A 15251-nucleotide genomic window follows, 5' to 3' on the forward strand; every position below is an offset into this window, starting at 1 on the left:
CGGTGGTGGGACAGTGCTGCCTAGCCCACGGTATAGGAAACAGTTGGCTGTAGGCGTTCGACCCTCCTCCTCCTCCTCCTCCTCCAGAAGCGAAAGCTCGTCCACAGAGCGCAGTCGTATGAGCACTCCATCTGCAGCTGCCACTGTTGCACACGATGTGTCCCCCTATCGAACAGCTAGTGGAAAGCGTCAGCAGGCTGTGTTGCAGATGAAGTGTTTGGGCGACAGACACACCGCCGAGGTGCTGGCCGAGTACTTGAAGCGACAAACTGAGTCATGGCTGGGCAGTGTACATCTTGAGGCAGGCAAGGTAGTTAGTGATAACGGCCGTAATTTTGTGGCAGCCATAGCCCTTTCAAAACTCAGCCACATACCTTGCTTGGCTCACACCTTGAACCTGGTGGTGCAGTGCTTCCTCAAAAATTATCCTGAGTTATCAGCCCTGCTCCAGAAGGTGCGAAGACTGTGCGCGCACATCCGCCGGTCGCCTGTACACTCCGTTCGTATGCAGAAGATGCAGCGATTGCTCCACCTTCCCAACCACCGCCTCATTATCGACATTGCAACAAGGTGGAACTCCACCCTGCACATGGTGGAGCGGCTGTGCGAGCAGAGGCAGGCCATAATGCATTTGTGGGAGGATACACGGCCAGGCACTTTGAGAGCAGACATGGAGTTGACAGGTGTGCAGTGGTCGAAGCTGAAAGACCTTTGTAAAGTCCTTCAGTGTTTTGAGGAATGCACATGGCTGGTAAGCGCAGACGACGTCATCCTAAGCATGAGCATCCCACTTATGCGTCTGCTCATGCAAACTTTGACGCACCTTAAGGAGCAGGGGTCTGCAGCCAATGTTGATGAGGAGGAAGAGGAGGAGGGAATCCTTGATGACATTCAGCCATTGTCTGCTCAGGGACCTCTCCTGGACGAGGTGGAGGAAGAAGAGGAGGAGGAGGATGATGATGGGGATGATTACTTAGGGGAGGAGGATGCATCTCGTGGGGCAAGTGAAAATGTTGGCGTGGCAAGGTCTGGTACAGGGTTTGTGCGTGACTAGAGGGATGTGGATTTGCCAGAAAGTGCTCCTCCACCCAGCACTCGCAGTGCATCATTGACACCGGGAACATTGGCCCACATGTCAGATTATGCCTTGCGGATCCTAAAAAGGGACCCCCGCATTGCCAAAATGATGAACGATGACGACTACTGGTTGGCCAGCATCCTGGATCCACGCTATAAAGGCAAATTACAAAACATCATGCCACAGGAGAACCTTGACCTAATATTGGCTAATAAACAAGCAACTCTGGTAAATCGGTTGCTTGAGGCATTCCCAGCACACAGCAGCGGTGATGGTTCTCACACGAGCCGTACGGGCCGGGGGCAGCTTGGCAGAGGTGTTCGTGGTGCACACAGCAGAAGTGGCGTTGGAGACAGGGGTTTCATGACAATGTTGTGGACTGATTTTTCAAATACCGCTCACACAACTGGTAATACTGCATCGATGGAAAGTGACAGGAGACAGCAGTTGTCAACTATGGTTACAAACTACTTTTCCTCCCATATCGATGTTCTCCCACACAGGTCATTCCCCTTTGACTATTGGGCTGCTAAACTGGACACCTGGCCTGAATTGGCCCAATATGCCTTACAGGAGCTCGCTTGCCCAGCTGCAAGTGTGCTATCGGAAAGAGTCTTCAGTGCAGCTGGATCAATCCTGACAGAAAAAAGGACCCGTCTGTCAACCCAAAATGTGGATGATCTAACCTTCATTAAAATGAACCACGCATGGGTTTCCAAGGATTTTGTCCCACCTTCCCCTGATGACACATAGGGTGACAGAAAAATGGCTTGCTTTGGTCCACCTCTTCCTGGTACTTCACCTATTTCGCCTTTTGCATCAGCTGAATGTCCAACATCAACATATGCCACTTTCTAAAACTCCCTAACTGTGCTGCCTCCCCCCCCATGGCCGGGGTCACCACCTAGCGCACGACACCGTGCGAGTGCCGTTGCCCTGGACAGGTGGGTAGGCCGACTCTTGGGCGCGGGCACTGGCACAGGGTACCTCATAGTGCAATCAAGTGTCTCTGACGGTGGTGGTGCACACCCGCCGTCAGACACACCGCTGTACTATGAGGGGCCCAGTGCCAGTACCGACGCCCACGAGTGGGCCCCCCTTGCTTGGGCAGGGCCCCAGCATTTGCAATCTTTACCTCTCCCTGCTCCTCCGCTGTGTAATCTGGGCCGTCAAATCCATACTGTGCCTGACACCGTCTGAGCCTGCCTCCTGATGTATAGACATATATTTTGAATGTGTACGCTATCCATACATGTTATCCGGGGAAACGGTACCCTTTCTAACCTTTGTGCAATCCATACTGGGCCTAACACCGTCTGAGCCTGCCTCCTGAGACATATATTTTGAATGTGTACGCTATCCATACATGTTATCCGGGGTTACGGTACCCTTTCTAACCTTTGTGCAATCACGTGCAATCCATACTGGGCCTAACACCGTCTGAGCCTGCCTCCTGAGACATATATTTTGAATGTGTACGCTATCCATACATGTTATCCGGGAATACGGTACCCTTTCTAACCTTTGTGCAATCACGTGCAATCCATACTGGGCCTAACACTGTCTGAGCCTGCCACCTGAGACATATATTTTGAATGTATACGCTATCCATACATGTTATCTGGGGATACGGTACCCTTTCTAACCTTTGTGCAATCACGTGCAATCCATACTGGGCCTAACACCGTCTGAGCTTGCCTCCTGAGACATATATTTTGAATGTGTACGCTATCCATACATGTTATCCGGGGATACGGTACCCTTTCTAACCTTTGTGCAATCACGTGCAATCCATACTGGGCCTAACACCGTCTGAGCCTGCCTCCTGAGACATATATTTTGAATGTGTACGCTATCCATACATGTTATCCGGGGATACGGTACCCTTTCTAACCTTTGTGCAATCACGTGCAATCCATACTGGGCCTAACACCGTCTGAGCCTGCCTCCTGAGACATATATTTTGAATGTGTACGCTATCCATACATGTTATCTGGGGATACGGTACCCTTTCTAACCTTTGTGCAATCACGTGCAATCCATACTGGGCCTAACACCGTCTGAGCCTGCCTCCTGAGACATATATTTTGAATGTGTACGCTATCCATACATGTTATCTGGGGATACGGTACCCTTTCTAACCTTTGTGCAATCACGTGCAATCCATACTGGGCCTAACACCGTCTGAGCCTGCCTCCTGAGACATATATTTTGAATGTGTACGCTATCCATACATGTTATCTGGGGATACGGTACCCTTTCTAACCTTTGTGCAATCACGTGCAATCCATACTGGGCCTAACACCGTCTGAGCCTGCCTCCTGAGACATATATTTTGAATGTGTACGCTATCCATACATGTTATCTGGGGATACGGTACCCTTTCTAACCTTTGTGCAATCACGTGCAATCCATACTGGGCCTAATACCGTCTGAGCCTGCCTCCTGAGACATATATTTTGAATGTGTACGCTATCCATACATGTTATCTGGGGATACGGTACCCTTTCTAACCTTTGTGCAATCACGTGCAATCCATACTGGGCCTAACACCGTCTGAGCCTGCCTCCTGAGACATATATTTTGAATGTGTACGCTATCCATACATGTTATCTGGGGATACGGTACCCTTTCTCACCTTTGTGCAATCACGTGCAATCCATACTGGGCCTAACACCGTCTGAGAATGATAGATGGGGCCCACCATACACTGGAACATTCCAAAGGTGGACATCAGACACTGGAGCAGCATTTACAGGGCCCATTATACACTAGAGCATTAGAAATGGGGCCCATTATGTTTGGAGCATTATTTGGGCCCATAAGACAGTAGAGCTTCATCCATGGGGACCAACATATACTGTAGCATTATGTGGAGCTCATCATATACTGTTTCAAACATTATATGGGACCAATGATTCTGTATGGAGAAATAGATGGGCCTCGTCATGAGATGTAAAAAGTGAGGTATTTTTCATTGTATTATACCGATATTTCTCTGCCGTATCGGAGCATGATGAGTTGTGGTATGTGTTAAAGGGGCGCTCTTTCGCCCAGGGCACATGAAAACTTGGAGCCAGCCCTCCCCCCCACAGTCTGTAGCCAAATAACCCCCATTTTTCAGTGCGTAACTTGTATTATGAAGTTAATTAAGGTTGACAAGCTTAAGTAAGAAGAATTGATGCTTTTGGCATACAAATGGGCACTGTTGGTGTGTTTCCTGTCCTCCTCTCACTGCCGACTTTTATTCCCCATTGACTTACATTGGGTTTCGTGTTTCGGGACGACCCCGACTTTTCCCTATAATCGGACGATCTTGCTCGACCCGACTTTTGGAAAAGTCGGGTTTCACGAAACGAAACGCGACCCTAAAAAACCAAAAGTCGCTCAACTCTAGACACGACTTTTGCAAAAGTCGGCGACTTTTGAAATTGACCGACCCGTTTCGCTCAACTCTAGTGATGAGGCATTAAATAATCTCAGTGATAGAGAAAGTAAAAATAATCCCAAAATATTCTTTAACTATATAAATAGTAAGAAACTAAAAAATGATAGCATTGGCCCCCTTAAAAATAGTCTGAGTGAAATGGTGGATGAGGATGAGGAAAAAGCCAATATGCTAAATGACTTTTTTCAACAGTATTTACACAAGAAAATCCCATGACGGATACCATGATCAGTGATAAAAATTCTACATTGAATGTCACCTGTATAACCCAGCAGAAAGTACGGCGGCGTCTAAAAATCACTAAAATTGACAAATCCCCGGGCCTGGATGGGATACACCTCCAAGTACTGCAGGAATTAAGTACAGTCATAGACAGACCATTATTTTTAATCTTTAAAGATACCATAATAACAGGGTCTGTACCACAGGACTGGCGTATAGCAAATGTGGTGCCAATATTCAAAAAGGGGACAAAAACTGAACTTGGAAATTATAGGCCAGTAAGTTTAACCTCAACTGTGGGTGAAATCTTGGAGGGTTTTCTAAGAGATACTATACTGGAGTATCTGAAGACGAATAACCTCATGACCCAATATCAACATGGGTTTACAAGGGACCGTTCCTGTCAGACTAGTCTGATAAGCTTTTATGAAGTTCCGGACTGGACCAAGGGAATGCAGTGGACGTGGTGTACATGGACTTTTCAAAAGCTTTTGATACGGTGCCACACAAAAGGTTGATACATGAAATGAGAACAATGGGGATAGTGAAAAATGTGTGTAAGTGGGTTAAGGGATATGAAACAAAGGGTGGTTATTAATGGCGCACACTCGGACTGGGTCACGGTTAACAGTGGGGTACCACAGGGTTCAGTATTGGGCCTGCTTCATTTTAACATATTAATTAATGGCCTTGTAGGGGGCATAGAGAGTAGAATTTCAACATTTGCAGATGACACTAAACTCTGCAGGGTAATCAATACAGAGGAGGACAATTTTTTATTACAGAAGGATTTCTGTAAACTAGAAGCTTAGGCTGATAAATGGTAAATGAGCTTTAATGGGGATAAATGTAAGGTCATACACTTGGGTAGAACGAATAAGATGTATAATTATGTGCTTAATTGTAAAACACTGGGCAAAACTGTCACTGAAAAAGACCTGGGTGTATGGGTGGACGACAAACTCTCATTTAGTGGCCAGTATCAGGCAGCTGCTGCAAAGGCAAATAAAATAATGGGATGCATTAAAAGAGGCATAGATGCTCATGAGGAGAACATAATTTTACCTCTATATAAGTCACTAGTGCGACCACACTTAGAATTCTGCGTACAGTTCTGGTCTCCGGTGTATAAGAAAGTCATAGCTAAACTGGAGTGGGTGCAGAGAAGAGCGACCAAGGTTATTAGGGAACTGGGGGGTCTGCAATACCAAGACAGGTTATTACACTTGGGGTTTATTAATTTGGAAAATCGAAGGCTTAGGGGTGATCTTATTACAATGTATAAATATATGCGGGGACAGTACAAGGGGGAATCCTCTACGTCAGGAGGAAAGAAGGTTTAAGCGTAATCACAGACGTGGATTCTTTACTGTAAGAGCAGTGAGACTATGGAACTCTCTGCCATATGATGTTGTAATGAGTGATTCCCTACTAAAATTTAAGAAGGGTCTGGATGCTTTTCTTGAAAAGTATAATATTACAGGGTATAAACACTAGTTTCCTTACAATTGCGTTGATCCAGGGAGCTATTCTGATTGCAGTATGTGGAGGCGGGAAGGAATTTTTTTCCCCAATGTGAAGCTTACTGTTTGCCACATGGGTTTTTTTGCCTTCCTCTGGATCAACATGTTAGGGCAATTAGGATAGGATATGGGATGAGCTAGATGGTCTTAAGGTCTTCCTTCAACCTTAATTACTATGTTACTATGATGTAGCACAGGCGCAGAAGAGAAAGCTTTCTTTAGCAAAGTAAACGGTTCGTCCGCCTCAGGAGACCAGTACTTGGAATTGGCGTCTTTTCAGATCAGAGCCTAGATGGGAGCCACCCGAGATGAGAAGTGTGGAAAAAATTGGCAGTAGTAGTTAGCGAATCCCAAGAACCGTTGTATCGCCTTAACCCCAGTCATGAAAGGCCACTTGAGGATAGAGGCTAACTTCTCTAGATCCATCTTCAGACCACTGGATGAGACAATATAGGCAAGGAAAAGAAGAGAGGATTGCTCGAAAACACACTTCTCAAACTTAGCATACAGTCTGTTCTCCCTGAGTCTTTGCAGGACCTGACGGACACTCTTCCAATGTGAAGCCAAGTCTGGAGAGAAGATCAGGATGTTGTCCAGGTAGACGACAATGCAAGAATAGAGGAGATCCCTAAAAATGTCGTTAACAAATTCCTGGAAGAGCGCGGGAGTGTTATTGAACCTGAATGGCATGATTCGATACTCATAATGACCATCTCGGGTGTTGAAGGCCGTCTTCCACTCGTCTCCCCAGCATATGCGGATCAGGTTATAGGCTCCTCTGAGATCCAGCTTGGTAAAGACCTTGGCTCCACTGAGATGGATAAAAAGCTCCAAAATAAGTGGCAATGGATATTTGTTCTTGACAGTGATCTGGTTTAGGTCCCTATAATCAATACATGGACGTAGAGATCCGTCCTTCTTCTTGACAAAGAAGCCTGCGCCTGCTGGATAAGAAGACTTCTGAATGAATCCCCTAGCCAGGTTCTCCTTGATATTTTCCGACATGGCTTGGGTCTCTGCCTGAGAGAGCAGATAGATACGACCTCAAGGAGGCGTCGCCTAGGCGCCGGTGCTACAATCTAGATGGGTAAATAGCGAAGATTTGTTCCAAGTGAAAGAAAAAACTTTGCACTGCTGCACCATCCCGACCTCAAAATGCAATCCAAGAGGTCTGATATCACACCAATTTATGTCGCCAAAACCACCTCACTAAGAACGGGTGCTCAATCCATATAACCACAATAGTGAAGATCCAAATGCAAAGAGAAGAAGGATGGCACTCACGGATGTTGGAGGGTGGCACCTTACCTAAGGATGTTCATAGGTGTTCACCCTCCCTCATTCAGTATCAGGACCCGTTGAAGTGCGGCAGCGCAAAACGGCCATAGTCCGTACTTTGCACATATCTCCTGTGCTGATGCCTGCATATTCCTGAATAAAGCCTTGCATCACTGAATGGTGAGAGCCATCCTTCATCTCTTTGCCGCCAGGATTTGTGCTGGCACCGACCCTGGCTGTTGCTGGAGAATCTCGCCAGTCTGTTACACTCCTGTGGTGGTTGTGAGGACAAATTTCATCATCACCAAGAAGCACTACTGCGTCCATTTGCAGGCACTCCTTTATGAATAGGATGTAATAGTATGTCCTATGTTGGGAAAGGTTTAAGAAATGTCTTTAAATTAAATACAATCAGTATTTTACCACTTTCTGCTTTAGTGCTGCGTCAACAATTCTGATGACTGGTTTTCTGCTTACTGCTGCAGCAGTCGCTGTCCACTTTCCCACATAACCACTTCAACCAGTCACTGGTCTCAGTAATATACAAAAAGTTAGATATATGGGCTGTGATGGCTGAAGTCTTGGTAAAAGGAAGATCAGATGAGAGAATCAGGGATGCAGCACTGGAATGGAGAGAGCACTTTTTTATTTGCTTTTTAAGTAGCTAGCATAAATCTTTAACCGCAATAACTAATTTCAATTATGCAAAAGTAAAAACAAATATATTTATATATATAGATATATATAAAAAAAATACCCAGGTAATCCACCCGCTTCCATTACATTGGCCAGTGTTACATCATTAGACCAGACGTCATATTGCCATTTACGAAGCCCCAGAACACCACATAATACACGACCTGTATGCAGCCCTACTCTCATATTGAGATCCACTTCAGTCGCTTCTGCTACAGATCTGAAAGAAAAAGACAAATTTAAATTAAGTTACACTCCACATGACAAACAATGAATATGCTAGAGCAGGGTTCCCCAACTCCAGTCCTCAAGGCCCACCAACAGATCATGTTTTCAGGATTTCCTTTGTATTGCACAGGTGAAGCAATTATCACCTGAGCAATACTAAGGAAATCCTGAAAACATGATCTGTTGGTGGGCCTTGAGGACTGGAGTTGGGGAACCCTGTGCTAGAGCAGATATTTGATGCATCATAAGGTTTTTTAATTTATGAATGTATACATATTTAAAGGGGTTTTCCCACAAACAAAATTCATTTTAATCAATAGATCTTGGATTGATAATAATTTCCAGAATTGGATGTGTTTAAAAAAATGTTCCTGTGCTGAGATAATCTTATAAATGTGCCCCTGCTATGTGTTATGTAATGGATGTGTCTGACCATGCAGGAACATGGTCTGATCATACCACAGCATATGGAGGACGCAATACAGTATAGAGCAGGTCTGGGCAAACTCCGGCCCCCATAGTGTTTCTGTGCAGTCCGCAGATACTCACAGCCAGAGGGCCAGAGAGGGACTGATTTATGATTCTGATGTTTCTCAGAAGCAATTGTAGCCCAGCTCCTGTCTTCTCATTGGTGGATGTGGGGCTGCTCAGTTCCTGACTTGCAGAGAGAGCTGGTAAATCATGTGCAGGAGGCAGAGTGGTCAGGACATGAGGGAAATGGACTACAACACCCATCTACTGTAGATAATGGGCAAGTAGCTTCTAAGTGCAGCCCAGATACCACGTGGGAGGCAGCATCCTATGTCTGCTATACTGAGTAGGTCACAGCACCTGCGCTGCCTATGTGGCGCCCCTGAGACTCAGTAGCCACAGAGGTACTGCACCTTCTCCTAAGGTATAGTGCCCCACCGCCTAGGTAAGTTAGGAACTCCTTTCCTCACTCAACACCTGCATCCTACACACAGGATAGTTCAGCACTGATCACATTGCGGCTCATGCTTAGGGGATAGCAGAGCACCTCTGGTGATTTCTTGCTTCGTAACACGAGATGTGCTGGGAGGTGGGTGGAGTTAGATATAAAAGAGTGGGAAAGTTTAGAATTACAGGTGAGTCTGGGGTGAGTCCCAGAGAAGGAAGGTCAGTCTGACAGAAGGTCAGTGGAGTAGGAAGTCACTGAGACAGGAGTGAGGATCCCTGGAAGAAGGGATGGAGGAAGGAGTGCTGCAGCTGCCTCAGTGACCTGAGCCAGCTGGCACGGGAAAGGAACAGAAGGAGAAAGACGTACAACTGCAACCTAAGCTTCCATAAGAGAGAGAAGGATCAGCGCTGAACGAAGGAGTAGGAGAACAGAGAGGAGTTGTGGGTTGGCAGAGGAACCCTGCCTATAGGTTCTCAGCGCAAGGCCGGGGCCCGGTCCCCTAGCTAGTATGGTCACTTATGGTTCTGCAGCAGACACCGGTGGAGTAGTTGGCTGTAAATGCACTACTCACATCTAAGACTTGGGACACAACAGCAACCGAATAGAGAGCTAGGACTCAGAGAGGAGTCCCCGATAGAGGCTACAGCTGTCTGTCATACAAGTAGAGTTGTTAGGAACATCTGGCAGGAGGAACTTCAGAGAACCACGGTACTGGAGCTCTTCACACTTAAAGGCGCAATAGAGGAGTCGTTCAGGAAAGGTACATGTTGGCGGAGTGTTGGAGAGGAGAAGCCTAACTTGCCTGGGAGGTTGATTGAGTCTCTGCCCCGGAGGATACGGCATGGAAGCGGGCACCAGTGGTTACCAAGAACTGTGAGTAAAGCGTTGAAACTGCAAGCCCTGGTGTCCTCCATTCCTTCTTGCGTCCACCAGCACTGCTACATTCCCTGCGCCGGACACTACACCATCAAGGTGTCCCCACATCTACACTGCCCTGGGACAACAGCCCTGCCTGTGGAGGGCTATACCACCATTGCTGCATCCCACCATCTGTCCCAGAGGATCTGTCTGCAGCGTCGGCTTAACATCTCCCTTGCCGAACACCACAGGTGGCATCATGAACTATTCCATTCCATTAATTACACACTACCATTGACATTGGGCGCCCAGGGCCACGGAGCGGGTCACAGCTGCCGTGATACTTCCCCCCTGACATCGGCCCGGTACCGAGTACCCCACAGCCCTGGGACGGAGGGCGACCCACTTCCTTTCACACTATGGAATGAAAGTTGTAGGGCTGTAGTTTATGTTCAGGGAGAGCAGCTGATTAGTAGCCACTGCATCTTCCTGGCAGCTGATAGGAGATAAAACACTGGGGCTGAATATTCCTACTGAATATGGGGTCCAGCAGTGAAGTGCCCCCTCACCTCCACTACATGCCATCTGCAGATGGGATATTCTGTGTGCTCCCCAAACTGCTCTTCTGCCCCACCATGTTCTCTGCTGTCTCCTCACCTCTGTATGTGAGGGTTAACCCTTACCTCCCACTTTGCTCCCAGCTTGTGCTGTTGTATGTCCTGTCCAGGAGAGGTAAGGGATAAGTCCCCCATTGTGCTCCCCCTGTGATCTGTGGCTTATCACATCCACTCCATAGACTGCAGTAAGGATTTCTCACCCCCTGCCTGTCAGCTCCTCCCCATATGTAATATGGATCTATTCCTGTGGAGCAGTGGTGGGAGAATAACTTTTCTCCAATGTTCTGCCTGTTGAAGTCTATGGGTGTGTAAAAATAAAAAAAATTGGATGCCAAATGAATGATCCGTATAGCATCCAATTTTTACGAATACATTTCCATTACTAACAAAGGACACTGTATTTCTTCTTTTAAATTTTATTCAGTTCTGATGCATAAAAATGGATGCCATACGGTTGACAATGCAGATGGAAAATCGTCTTTTTCTGGATGAAAATCATGATTTTTTTTATACACTCATCTAAACTTCATCACATAAGCAACTGCTTTTTATAAAGTGATGAAATTAATATTCTGCAGAATTAATGGGTGATCCAAAACCAAAGGCAAATTTCATACTAATTTTAATTCAATAATCTAATCACTTTTTTAAGATATTTCAGTTAAAAAAAAGTCTACCATTCCCTCCCTACTCTAACTTCCTGTCTGCTTGTTTTTTGTTTTTTTTTACTTCCAATGACATTTTGTTTGAGAATCCCAATGCATTTTGGGGCACTTACACGGGACATCATTAGGGGGCAGAGGATGTGGTCACTGCCACAGCTGCTATCCCCACCTTGAAAGAAGCGTCATCTGTTCAGAGACAGGAATGGTCCCTGCCGGGTAATCTATTCTCCTTATAGCCAGCAAGCGAGTGCACTGTCACTGTGCATTCAAAGGAATATGGCACAGGGAGCTCATGATGAGTAAGGGTTAGAATTTACAACAGATGCATATGTGGCGCCCGAGGCTCAGTCGCCACAGAGGTACTGCACCTTCTCCTAAGGTGTGGTGCCCCACCATCCAGGTAAGTTGGAGGCTCCTGACCACGCTCCAACACTCGCACCCCACACAATAGAGTAGTTCAGCAAAACCACATTGCGGCTCCTTGCTTAGAGAGAAGCAGAGCACCTTTGATGGTTCCCTGCTTGGAACACTAAACATGCTGGGAGGTGGGTGGAGTTGAGAATACACATAAAAGAGCGGGAAGGTTTTAGGATGAAGAATCAGTCTGGAGGTCAGTCAGACGGGGAGTCTGAGAGAGGAAGCCACTCGGAGAGGAGTGGGGATCCCTGGAAGAGGGATGGAGGAAGGAGTGCTACAGCTGCCTCAGTGATCTGAGCCAGCTGGCACGGGAAAGGAAAGAAGGAGAAAGACATTGAACCGAAGCCTGAGCTTGCATAGGAGGGAAAGACAAGTACTGAACGTAGGAGTGAAAAGGAACACAAAGGACGTGGGTTAGGGGAAGAACCCTGCCTAGAAGTTCTAAGAGCAAGGCCGGGGCCCGGTCCCCGAGGTTGTATGGACACTAATGGTTCTGCAGCAGACACTGGTGGAGTAGTGGGCTGTAAATGCACTACTCCCATCTAAGGCTTGGGGGCACAACAGCAATTTGAATAGAGAGCCGGGACTCAGGAGTAGAGAGTCCCCGAAGCAGACCACAGCTGTCTGCCGTACAAGTAGAGTTCTTGGGAACATCTGTCAGGAGGAACTCCAGTGTAATTCAGTACTAGGAGATCTTCACACCTAAAGGCGCTATAGAGGAGACGTTCAGAAAAGGCACATAAGTTGGCGGAGTGTTGGAAGGGAACATTCCATCTTGCCTGGAGGTTGATGGAGTCCCTGGCCCGGAGGACACGGCACAGAAGCGGGCACTACAGACTGTGAGTAAAGCTTTGGAACTACATGCCCTGGTGTCCTCCATTCCTTCCTGCGTCCGTCCGCCTGGCCCTGCTACATCCCCTGCGCCAAACACTACATCATCTAAGTGTCTCTTCACCTATCCTGCTCTGGGACAACAGCCCTGCCTGTGGAGGGCTGTAACATCATTGCTGCACCACACCATCTGTCCCGGAGGATCTGTCTTCAGCATTGGCTTAACACCTCTCTTGCCGAACAACACAGGTGGCGTCACGAACTATTCCATTAACTACATTTCACCATTCACATCTTCCTATTACTTGGGCGCCTAGGGCCACAGTCCGGGTCACCGCTGCTGTGACACATCCCACTGATACCGGCCCGGTACCGAGTACCCCACAGCCCTGGGAGGGCAACCCAACTTGGCGTCACAAACAGGATGACGAGAAAAGATGCCATCGGGTTCTGTGTGCCTAAGATTTGTTGGACTTAAAACTTTTGAGAATGTGCAGAAGACTCAATTTAATAGACTGTAAAATGAACATTAAAAATGGCCGTTGGCGTGGAGAAGAAGGGCGTGATGAGATGGGAGGTCCTAGGAAAAGACCGTGAACAGTCTTGGGCCTCCCCTGCCTGAATTACTATGTGACAGCAACATGGCCCACCCCCCAAGGGGTTCGTATACTGGCTTGGTATGGAGGCGCTGGAAGAAGACGCCGCCCCAAGAAGGAGGGGCAGAAGCCAGTGGCGGGAAAGGGGCCGAGAGAGGAGGGAGAAGAATGCTAGAACGCTATGATGGAAAGAGAAAAGAAGACAGAAGAACGGGTGGAGGAGAAGCCACTCACCCCCATGCCGCCTCGCGGAGGCTATGACCGCTGATACACCCTTTGCAGCGGTCACCACAACTCCACAACCGAAATTGCCATTGGATGAGTCCCGTCCGGAGGAGAAATATGAGGGCTCTGGAGCAGAATGGAGGGCTGGGACAGCATCCCCGTCTGGACCGGGCGCGGTTGCACCGGCCTCCACCGATGACCCCGGTCAAAACCGGTCTTACCCCTGTCCGAATCCAACTGCGGTCCACCCCATCAACAACTCCGGGAGTTGCGGCTGCCGCTGTCCACTACCAGGTGCCGGGACGGGAACCTCGCCTGGAGGCACAAGGTACGACCACCGCCCCCGACCTGACCCTAGTCTAGGGAACGGAACCCACAAATAGAAATGGCCCAATTGACCTCCGCCGGCAGCCCCAGGCTGCAGTGCTGCCAGCCGAGGTCCCGATGGACACTGAAGAATCGGATTCCGAGGAACCAGCGACAGTGCCGGCTGAGTCACCAACAGCAGCAGAAGTGCCATCGGTGGTAGCGGATATGGCGTCCCCGCAGGCAGTAGACGTTTCCATGGCCCTTTCAATTAGCCCGACCAGTCCCTATCTCTCCCTGTGGGAGGCGGAGTACATGCGCTTAGCAAGTAACCAGCAACAGGATGAAGACACTCAAAGTATCACATCTGGTAGCAGTTCCCAATCATCAGCTTCCAGAACCCCAGGAGGGGCCCACCAACATTAAAGGAAGTACCTACAACATAACTCTCATTACCCAGGAGGGTATTTGTACAGTTGTGCCATTGTTTTCTATTTTTGTACCAGTTTTCCTATTTTTGGCTATCATGCCCTCGTTTATTTTTCCAGTGTTGCCCTGTTTTGTTGGCAGCCTTTCCACTGAACTAAGGAGATCATGAATGCTGAATGGTCCAGAACTGCAATTGTAAATAGTTGCGACTCTTTAGGTGCCCTCTCTTGGTTTTACATAGAACACTTTGCGAAGATAACGTCTACCTCATTTGGAGCATGACTCCAATCAAAGGACACTGCAAGAGATCCCGGCAGGGAGCAGTGTCCAGCACTTACAAGAATTTTTGAAAAGTTTAATGTGAAGTATTTGATAATGATGTGTCTTATGAGAGTAAATGGCTTTTATATATAGAATGTTTAGATAAAGAGATAAGAGATTTGGATAGAGAATAATAAAGAATTGAAAATGTAGATGATGAACCAGGTACCACGGTGATCACTCAGAGTTAAGAGAAAAGAAATGTGTTGATGAAGAATACTGAAGTGGTAGTGAGTAACAGACAATAGCCCTTTGAATTAAGTATTGTATAGAAAATTGCACTTTTGACTTAGGATTTTAGATAGTTAATTAAGAATTGTTTGCAACGTTCAAGAATGAGTGCCTCTCACATTGGGAAGTTTAGTATAAGAAATGTTTATTCAGCATTACAAAAATTTGTAAGTTCCTGTATTGTCAACTTTGTTTACCTTGCAGCCCGCGGACGTGGTGTGTATAACAGGGGGTTATGTGGCACCCCTGAGGCTCAGTCGCCAGAGAGGTACTGCACCTTCTCCTAAGGTGTGGTGCCCCACCATCCAGGTAAGTTAGAGGCTCCTGACCACGCTCCAACACTCGCACCCCACACAATAGAGT

General features: G+C 47.4%; 1 protein-coding gene across 1 annotated transcript in view; it reads right to left on the reverse strand.

Annotated features, from left to right (window-relative positions):
• The window catches only part of ADCY1 (adenylate cyclase 1), a 1907157-nt gene that overhangs the window by 806113 nt on the left and 1085793 nt on the right, over window positions 1-15251 (reverse strand). Inside the window, exon 6 of the mRNA XM_073549833.1 lies at window positions 8307-8465. Coding sequence (XP_073405934.1) covers window positions 8307-8465 — 159 coding nt within the window. The remainder of the gene's footprint in view (window positions 1-8306; window positions 8466-15251) is intronic.

The sequence above is a fragment of the Dendrobates tinctorius genome, unplaced genomic scaffold (genome assembly GCF_039654945.1).
Source record: "Dendrobates tinctorius isolate UK_male_01 unplaced genomic scaffold, ASM3965494v1 ptg000162l, whole genome shotgun sequence".
Lineage (NCBI taxonomy): Eukaryota > Metazoa > Chordata > Amphibia > Anura > Dendrobatidae > Dendrobates > Dendrobates tinctorius.